A 10,455-nucleotide genomic window follows, 5' to 3' on the forward strand; every position below is an offset into this window, starting at 1 on the left:
TGTATTCAATTGTCAGATCAATGCATAGATGATCAAGTTTAAATTATTTAAATTGAATAAATATATTTTGGTTGAATATGGATGTATGGAGTACCTCAGTCTCACTTGTGTCTTGATGTTTGAGGTGATCTCCGTACTCAGTGGCAGAAGTGTCCTGCTCTTTGTCTTCTAGAGATGATTGTTTTCTTCTTCCTGCTCCCTGCCTCATCACAGTAGCCATGGGACTTTCCCCGACTAGTCGATTGGGTCCTTTTACACGCCTTCCAGAACGTGTGGTGGTAGTAGACGTTGAGGCAGGAGGGTCATCATCGCTAGCTGTGACCTCTGAAACTACCCTGCATGCATCGGGCTTGTTTTTCATCCTCTGCCGAGATCTAGTCTTTCCTTTCGGGGTGTGATCAGTCTGAGCGTCTGCAGATGTGAGAGGGAACAGGGGTTTGTCTTTATCATCTTCACTCGAGACAGGTGACTGTAAGATCTCTGCACCTGGCAAACTCTGGCAAGGTATGAGAGAATCCGGCACTGATAGTCCGCTAGCTGCATTCTGAATCTTCTCTAAATTGTTGTCGTCTAACTGGAGTTCACCAGTGTAAAAAAAGTTAAGCAGAAGCTCTAGTCCATCATCAGGGCACTCTAATGGCAGGTCGATCTTCATACATGGTGCGTTTGAACTGGGGTCTTGGAACAAGTGGCTGAAGCAGGCAAGAACATTGCGATGGGCCAGATGCACCTGTCCACTTGCTGTGCTCAACATGGCATCACAGAAGTGGCCAAGACCCCTCTGTTGGTTGAGCAAGGACAGCACCCGCTGAGCGTGAGATGTCCCTTCAGCAAGTATCTCCATCTAGACAAGCAGGAGACATCAGTTTAATTTTAATAGTCATTTTATCTGAATGAAATTATAGATAAAGACAACATAACATACAACATAAATATATAAATTAAAATGTATACATTAAAATATTTATTTATAAATATTATATTTAAAGTAATATAAATATAATATAAATATTTAATTAAAAATGTACATTTTTACTAATTCATGGATATTTATAATAATAAAAAAGCTCAAGCTAATTATTAATAAATGTAACATCTTTTGAAAATCATGAAAAACTGCCATTATTGTACTACAAGCACAGGTGTTTGTTGCAATAGCTCGCTTATTTTGGTTTAGTTTGTTTTGTGAACAGTTCACACAAGAAAAAAATCTTTAAATTAAATATTAAAATTGTAACTCATTTACATTTTAAATGTACATTTTGTTAATGGGCATTTATAATAATTAAAAATGTTCATTCTTAGAATTATAATAAATTTGTGTAAAATAAAATAATGTGGTAAGTGGTCTGGTTTTATTGTTATACTTTAAATATTTTTTGCAACTTAATTTTAGAAAATCATGACATTGCCATTATTGCACAAGCATAGGTGTTTATAGCAAAAGTTTGCTTATTTTGGCGTAGTTCAGTTTATTCAAAAATTACACAGAATAATTCAGCACGTTTTCATTTCAATTTAACATTAAAATTATAAACAAAAATACTTAGTTAAAATTTTAAACTACTTTTAATCATGGATATTTATGATAGGAAAACATGTTCATATTCAGAACTATAATTCATTTGAGTAAAATACAGTAATAAAGTGCGTCTGTTCTGGTTTTATTATTATACTGTCATTATTTATAGATGTTTTATTAACCCTTGTGCACCCTTATGGACATTTTTGTCCATTTTAGTTTTTTTTATAATTTTGCCTGTGTTAATGCTAACTGCATATATTTTGGCTCAGGTGTGTATTTTTATTGGAATTTTAATATTCCACCATTTCCTTTAATGTATCTATTTTACACAAGGTACAAAAGTTAAACACTCAGCACCTTTTGGACAAAAATGTCCCCATTGAAACCCATTAAAACTGCTATTTTTAATCGCAGTGCCGTTTAACTGTAAAATGATGCAATTTTTGTTAATAGGCTTTCATTCTGTTGGCAAGGCTTCAAAATAAAAAATTTACCATATTTTACCAGATGTTCCATTTTTTCAGGTTTGGTCCATAAAGGGTCTATAAAGCAAATACTTGGTTTATTCCTGTTTTCTGCGTCTGCGTATTATAGAGCCAATTGGAAAATAATGCAGCTATAATTGTATGGGTGTGTTGGTATGGATGTCAGAGTGTGGTCTGTATGTGTGTCATAAAAAAATGTGTGTGTGTTTTCTTGTAAAAATTGAGAGAGAAACTCTACTGCAAATCACAAATCCAAGCACTGTGTGCAGCAGCACAGTTTTGCTGGCATCTAATGGGGAAAATTTGGTACTGCGCCCAAACTAAATTTTACTGAAAGCTCATTTTTTGAGATATCAACCTCAAACTTGTTTAGATTTATGGCTTTGATTTTCAAGCAGGTTTAGAGTTCAACATGTTTCACATATAAAATATTGTTAATAAATCATTTTCATAAACTTAAACCTGTATAACTTGTTTAGTTTCACTTTTTAAACTTTTTTTACTTCAACAATAACCTGCCATGGGTCTGCTCCCAAGCTTCCAATTTTATGACATGGACATTTTTGTCCACTATGGACCTAAGTGTAACTTTTTTTTTATTGATGCACAAGGGTTAAGATACAATGTTTGTAGAAGTGCACAGCTTCTTGAAAATCATAAAATACCGCAGTTATTATTGTACTACACGCATAGTTGGCTATAGCAAGCTCTTGCTTATCTTAACGCAGTTCGTTTTATAAAACAGTAACGTTATACAGTATAGTTCTGCACCCTTTCATTCATCTATGCTCAAGAATGTTTTCCCATACTATGCAGATAACTTTCACTAGATAACGGTTATTTGGTTAATTATTATTACCTTAACGTTAACCACGATGTCCGCATTTTAATGACGCTCCCTAAACTACTCGCCGCACAATCAACCGTTTATGACTCACCTTCAGCGTAAATTAGATCACTGCTCTCATCTTTTTTTCATATACCGAAAGCCCACATATATGCGTTATGTAACTTCCTAAGTAAGTTATAGAATGTGTAGCATCAAACGCTTAATTTGAGCTAAACATCAAGAAGCCATGTTGAAACAGAAACAGGAAGTGACGTTCAAATATTCTCCCATAGCTGGCCATTCAACTTGTTACGCTGGAAATGAATTTCTTCAAATATGAACTGGTTGAATAGTTTAGCTCCTACAACCAAATTGCACAGCAATTCTTCAATTTTATAACATTTCTGAAAGCTATGGTAAAGTATTTTATAGCGAAGTATTTATACAGGATGGTAGTATAGAGTCAAAACTCTTTCGAACTCCGTGACATCTTTTATTGTCCATCACATGGCACAAACGCTAGCTAGCGCTGCACAAAATTGCTTCCGTTAACCAGAGAGTGCTATATTTAATATGTTTTACGCTTCATTTTGTCTCTACTATATTTATCCTTTCAAACATTCATCAAACAGTGACAGTGTGGTCCTAAAGCAGCTCAAAATAGGGAAAAGAGCAGCTTCGTCTTGATTAGTGGAGTGGAAGCACAGCAGCATCGTGCAGCGTGATTTGAAGCTCACGTGAAGCCACTGCCAGTTACATAGAAACAACGGCATATTCACAGAAACTCGATTTATACGTGTTCCGCGTTTCTACTTTGATTCAAATCTGTTTTGTTCCCGGTTACAGCGGCTTCTCATTTTAAACAGGTAAGTTAACGTACGTGAACTAACGGCATGCTGCAGTTATGTGAAAGTATCATATCACGACCAATTTTACTCTTACTAGATATTAGTAATACCGGTAATGTGTGGTACGAGAATATTGCATCATATTTTACCAACTGAATAAAGTAAGCCAACAGGTAGTAATTGTAATAACCGGTAGGGATTAAGCTATTATGTTAACTTGACAAAGCCAACAACTGATATTCTGTTAAATTATCGTTATTCTATCTCTCTATCCATCAATTTTTAAAATCCTTTTAGTGAATCCAGCTGTGCTTATGTTGTCATTATTCTATGTCTTCATTCACAGGTGTCTCCCTGTCCTGGATTTATGACGTTTTTATTCTTGTTGGAGTTCATTGGATGACAATGAAAGTCCACAAGGTTTCTTCTCGGTCGCAAAACTCCACTAAACGCCATGGCAAGAATAAATGGCGCAAAAAGATACATGAACTGGACTCATCGCTCCTAAATACAAGTCCTGGGACTGCAAAGTTTGAGCAACAGATAACCAGAGGGGAGAAACCCCCATTAAAACGGTTGAAGAAGTTGTATACGAAGCCTATCCCTGAAAACAGTTGTGCTGAGGAGAGAAAGGAGAAGGCCACTTCTGTGACTCTTGCTCATGTCCACACAAATGGAGGCACAGAACTGGATGAGAGCAGCAGTTCAGTGGACTCTCAAGAATGGAGTGAATATGCCAATAGTGTTCTTAAGAATGGCATGGAGAGTTCAACCTCACCTAAAACAGACCAGATGGAGGAGGACGGTCTTCAGTTCCATGCCCACTTTGACCAAGCCCACAACCGTGCTGTTTTAGTCATGAAACAAGGCCAGGTAGACTGATAATCTCCGCTTTAAACACTATGACTCTAGTCAACATTTGAAGTGGATTAAAACCTTTCATCAGAGTTGTCCTAAAATGCGTTCTTGATTAACTTTGATTAACTTTATTGATCCACTTTAAATTAATTTCATTCATAATATTGCGAATATTAGCATTACAAATTTGAAAACAGTCAAATGTTGGTCAGTTAATAATTTTGGTCCCCCATCTCTAGTTTCTGCAAGAAGACTGACTTTTGTGTCTGATGTTTGTGCAGGTCTTGTGTTTCCGTGGGAAGTGCCTGCTCACTTGCCTCTATGGTCACGTAGAGGTGCTGGGCTTCACCATCGAGGAGGGTCAACAGCCTTACCCCATGTTCTCACCACCGTCTCACTGCCCTCTCACCATCACGGCCTTAGGAAACAACCCCCCTTCCGGCAAAAACAAGAAAGAGGGGCTGCTGGAAGTAAAAGCCATTGTTCGCAAATATTTCTCTTCAGGTAGCATCAGGAGTGTCCTGTCTCCTTATTACATTTATATACTTTTTATATTTTTTTAAGGCAAGACATTGCAGGTGAATAGGGTAAAAATAGTAGTAGATATCACCATACCTAGTTTATTGATTTCATTAATAATTACAAAAAAAAAATGTATTGTAAGTTTGCGGAAATGTCATATTTATATATACATTATGCATTTTATGCACTTTGCATACATTTCCAAAACTGAAATCTGGACATTGAATATAGCCAGGTTCAAAATTCTTGTTTCTTTTTTTTTTTCTTTCTTTTTTTAATCAGTCCATGAATTAGGAAATACTGTCAACAGTCAGAAAAAAAGTGTGTTTTTAGGAATAAAATTTGTATAAAATCAGGCAAATTATATATGCATAAACCCCTCTGTAAAATCATGAAAATATAGATGGGAATAAAACTGGAAAGTTTAGTATATGTAATTGCTACTGAAGTGTCTGGCTCAATACATGAGAGAACTCATTTTGGGAAAATGGCTTTTAAAGGAATAATTCACCCAAAATGAAAATTTGCTTTTTGTTTTTTTTGTTTCTTCATCAGGACAGATTTGGAGAAATTTAGCATAACATGCACAACTCACCAGTGGTTCCTCTGCAGTGAATGGGTGCCATCAGAGTGATAGTTTGAACAGCTAATGACAACAGCACAATAATCCACTAGTAATCTATATGACCAGTCCATCAGTTAACGTCTTGTGAAGTGAAAAGCGGTTTGCAATAAACCCATCAATAAGATGTTTTTAACTTCAAACCATTGCTTCCAGATAAAAAAGTCCTCTACTCATAATATTGCTTCCTCCAGTAATATTTTTTTTTATTATTGATTTTATTTTACTTGTGGATTATTGTGATGTTTTTATTAGCTGTTTGAACTCTCATTCTGACGGCACCCATTCACTACAGAGGATCTATTAGTGAGATAATATTGTAATGCTAAATTTCTCCAAATCTGTTCTGAACAAGAAACAAACTCATTGACATCTTAGATGGCTTGAGGGTAAAGTGCCATAAAATAAACACACAAACATGTATTTTAGATGCACGAAAACCCAAATAGCTCAAAATTGACCAGCCATGACAGATTTTGTCTTTAGTGTCTTGCGTTAAATTAATTTCTACCTGCACTAAAGTACTTTTTTGCACTTGCTTGCTCATGTTCTGTTGTAATTTTTGTTTTTATATCTAGAACCAAGTAAAAAGCTCATGAATGAGGTGGACTCTGACTCCTGCGTGATGCTTCTGGAGCCTCTGGACACACCTCTCACCCGCGTCCTCACCAGCTTCTCAGAGCTCTCAGAGATCTTTGGCCTCAACTCCGTAAGTTGGTGACTTTTCAGATTTTGTACATTCTTGTTTGAAATACCTGATATGTATATTGTTTGTGATGTTAAAATACATTCCCAGTTTAATATGCAGATGCAAACTATAAGTAAACCATTTGTAGGAAGAATGTAAACATTGTGACTCTGTGGTGCTTGTGACATTGTTTGTTTAAGCATCCTGGCATAGCAACATAGATATATTTGTCTGTGTTTATGCATCTTGTAGAAGGAGCTGAGGTCTCAGGCTGCCATCTATAACCCTGTTCTGTCAGCTGTGGGTGTAACAGCTCTGCGTGGACCTTGTGCACAGGGTCTGGTGACGTCACGTAGCTACAGAGAAGCTATAAGCAGTTTGGTCAGTGCCTGGGCAGGTAACTACTAGTTGGACTTATTTTATAATTAAAAAGTTGATATAAACTGTATAAATGATTGTATAAAATATAATTGTGTAATTAAAAAAATATATAAAAATTTGCCCACAGGGGAGTTTAACCGCTGTCCCATAATTCTTGCGTGTGGGGGGAAATCCTCTGGCAAATCCACCTTCAATCGACATCTTATTAACAGCCTTCTCAATCAGTGAGTTCAAGCGGTTCATTTTATCAGTGTAGTAATAAGAGGATAAATTAAGAGTAATCTTGAGTAATCTCTACCTTGTTGTGTGTGTGTGTGTGTGTGTAGCACCACAAGCGTAGAGTATTTGGAGTGTGATCTAGGCCAGACTGAGTTCACCCCTCCTGGATGTCTTTCCTTGAACACAGTTACTGAACCACTGCTGGGTATGTATCATACTCTCCATCTCCATATAGCCATAGGAAGTACATTTTTCTTGACCAGTATCATTTAAAAAGATTCTGTCTATTCAAAAGCTTTGTATTACAAAAATTAGCATATGTTCTTTATGTACCTCCAAAAATGGACGTTTGTGATTTGTGTTGTTCTTTCTTAGGGCCTCCTTTCACACACATGCGTGACCCAGAGCACATGGTGTATTATGGTCAGGCAGATTGTCAGGCTGACATCGATCGGTATCTGGAGTCTCTCAAATCCCTCTGGCGCCATGTCAGTGGAGAAAGTCCTGTCATCATCAATACTATGGGCTGGATCAGAGGTCAGCTATAAAAATATTGCACATGAAATAGGAATATTGATTTGAATGGTATATTGACTCATAAATGGATCTCGAATATTTATCCAAATATTAGCTTGATATACTGATTAAGCTGGGTGAGAAGTAATTTTTTTCCTAAAATTGGTAGCCCTGTTAAGAATATTTAATATTTATTATTTAGTTTTTAATAGATATAATAATAGTTTTCGTTAAAGTTTCTGGTACTGGCTTATCTTGTCTTTCTTTCTTTCACAGGCCATGGCTTTCAGATACTGGTCGACCTCATTCGCCTGTTTTCTGTTACGCATGTGGTACAGCTGAGTTTTGGAAATGCACCACAGTGTCAACTTCTTACCCCAGACTTCCTCAGAACTGCCCACGGTTGGCAGACACACCCTCCAACGCCGCCCACCTTGACAGAGGAGCCAGCCAGCCGTCCCTCCATTCGATCTCATGTATTTCTTAGTGTCCAATCAGAATTTGAAGGTGCTGGGACATCTGGAGAAATGTAAGCTGGCCAGCTGTGCCCTTTAGATTTTAACTGTACCTTTGATCAGTTGGCAATTGTTTTGGTGAACATGTAACTAGTTCAGATTGGTCGTACATATTTGGATATTACTACTATTACAAATTCCCATCCTGCATTCCTCATAGGCAACATCAGCGCAGTAATGAGTTGCGAGACCTGGCTCTGCTCAGCTACTTCAGTAAGCTGCAGTCCCCAGAACCTGGCCCCATCCGCCCGCTCCACTGCTTCATACCCTACCAGGTTTTTATTTTATTTTTTTATTTTAAAAATAATTTTATTTAATTCTTTTTTTTTTTTCATATTTTATTTTATATTTTATTCTGTTTATTTGTCATTTTATTTAATGTAGTTAATTTTTTAATTTATTTTATATTTTATTTTGAATTTATTTTTATATTTCTATCTTTTTATTTCATTTTTCATTTATTTTTTATTTTACTTTTCTGAGCATGTATGACTAATTTGAATTTTTCATTTTATTTTTATTTTTTTTTATTTTGAATTATCTTATTTTATTTTATTATTTTATATTGTTTTTTTTGTTTGTTTTTTATATTTTATTTAATTTAATTTGTATTTTATTTAATATTTTAGTAATGTATGATTCTTGAGTGAATGTCTTATTATGCTATATTATTGCAGGTCCCACACTCAGCAGTGGCTATAGGTGTAACACACTGTGAGGTTGCACCCAACAACATCTTCTATGCGGCCAATGCCAGTATAGTGGGATTATGCTGTCTCAGTGAAAAGGTTATGGGAAGAGGAGGTCCTGTTGTACTCTCCCAAACTACAATTTGTCAATGCGTGGGCCTAGGTGTGTATTCAGGGCTTTTAATATGTGAATCTGAAATTGAATTGATCTGTCAAATTGCATAGCACATGTTTTTACATTACAAATATTCATTATACATCAATGCAAGTTTATACAATCTTCCTTTAAATGTAATGAATCTGCTGTTGTGTTTTTAAGCTGTTCTGAGAGGGGTAGACATGGCACGTGGTTTGTACTTTCTGGTTACTCCAGTGTCCCCCTCTGTCCTGAGGCATGTGAACTGTCTCCTGCTGGGAGAAATCACTCTGCCTAAAATGTTGCTCACCAAGCAGGTACGTGAATCAGCATTACATACTACTGTTCAAAGGTGTTTTTTTTTTTTTTTTTTTCAAAGAAATCCACACTTTTCATTGGTAGTGTAGATCATGAAATGGGTTCCTGTTATACAAAACAATGGATGCCTTTTACAATTAAGTCACTCAATATAAAGGTCCAAATGATATAACCATTTGTGTGATCTGTGATGGCTAAATGGTTAAGTGCTGAAGGGTTATCAAAACTTGATGGGTCTTTTGTTTTCTCTTGTTCCAGCATGGAGTTGAAGGAGATTTACCTTACGTTACCACAGACTACAGTTTTGAAGTCCAAGGGGCAGGAAAGCTTCACATCTACAAGGGATTGGCAAGGCCTGGTTTTATAAAGTCAAATAACTAAGCTCTTCTGTATGGACTCTGCTTTCTGTGAATGACATTTGTATCCTTGTATTTGTTTTATACCCTAAATATTGAGGTAAAATTTGCCATTGAATGTACAAATCCCCACAAGTATTTTGTCTTTTGATCTGTATACTGTGGAGAGATGGAGTGTATGAGTGCAGACGCTGTTTCTTTATCTCTTGTTGAATGGCTCCATGTTTAAGATCCATATGGGAAACGCTTCCTAGTGTTTTGATTTGCTGTACTGTTACAGTTTGTCAACATGTCACTGAGAAAATGTCATTAAGAGTCTTTGTTTTCTTTTACCAAGTCACATTCCCAAACCAAGATAATGCAGACTGTAAAATATTAAAGTGGGTTACATTTTTGTCAAGAAATTAGTCTTTCATTGACCATGTTTTTTTTAATTATTATTATTTAAATTGAGAATTGAATAAATTAATACACATTGTTGTACTGTGGAATACAATGTAGTACTGTAATGATAAAAAAAAACCTGCTTGTTTTTTTAGCATTTAAATTGTTCGGTTATTTTAATTCAGCTTATATTAAATGCCATTTTGTTGCCTCTTTGAATGTTTGCGGAGATCCCCTAGTTGACAACCAATGTAAAAGATGCCTCAGTTAGGTGTCTTTATGTGCATTTATTTACTGCACTGGATCTGTGCATTAGATAAACATACCAATTACACAAACAACACTGGCCTTTGACTTCACAGTATCTGCCTTCTCTTGCTGATTTACAGCATTCACTGTATTTAGCAGCAGGTGGCGCTACAGTTTTCCCCATTTTCACTTTCAAAGTACTTATACTGGCATGATAATCAGTGTTGGGGAGGTTACTTTGGAAATTTGATAGGTTACAGATTACAAATTATCTTATTTAAAATGGAACAAGTGTAACTTTCAATTATTTTATTC

The 10,455-nt window shown here is 35.8% G+C and overlaps 2 protein-coding genes across 3 annotated transcripts in view; one reads left to right on the forward strand and one right to left on the reverse strand.

Moving 5' to 3' along the window:
• The window catches only part of LOC306859459 (telomere zinc finger-associated protein-like), an 8,087-nt gene extending 4,975 nt beyond the window's left edge, over positions 1-3,112 (reverse strand). For both annotated transcript variants that reach the window (XR_013783305.1, XM_079400483.1), the window contains exons 1-2: positions 2,949-3,112; positions 95-844 (exon numbers count right to left, since the gene is read on the reverse strand). Coding sequence is in view for 1 of the 2 variants with exons in the window: in XM_079400483.1 (XP_079256609.1) it covers positions 95-844 (750 nt within the window). In the remaining variant the exon portion in view is untranslated. The remainder of the gene's footprint in view (positions 1-94; positions 845-2,948) is intronic.
• On the forward strand, positions 3,110-10,226 carry LOC306859460 (polynucleotide 5'-hydroxyl-kinase NOL9-like). The gene is made up of 13 exons (XM_079400484.1): positions 3,110-3,705; positions 4,034-4,560; positions 4,827-5,049; positions 6,268-6,398; positions 6,630-6,774; positions 6,886-6,982; positions 7,085-7,182; positions 7,353-7,514; positions 7,770-8,022; positions 8,169-8,283; positions 8,686-8,860; positions 9,017-9,150; positions 9,410-10,226. Exons 2-13 carry the CDS (start codon positions 4,087-4,089, stop codon positions 9,530-9,532), a joined length of 2,130 nt encoding a protein of 709 aa, XP_079256610.1. The 5' UTR covers positions 3,110-3,705; positions 4,034-4,086; the 3' UTR covers positions 9,533-10,226.
• The last annotated feature ends 229 nt before the right edge of the window (positions 10,227-10,455 follow it).

Source organism: Barbus barbus (genome assembly GCF_936440315.1).
Source record: "Barbus barbus genome assembly, chromosome: 40".
Classification (NCBI taxonomy): Eukaryota; Metazoa; Chordata; class Actinopteri; order Cypriniformes; family Cyprinidae; genus Barbus; species Barbus barbus.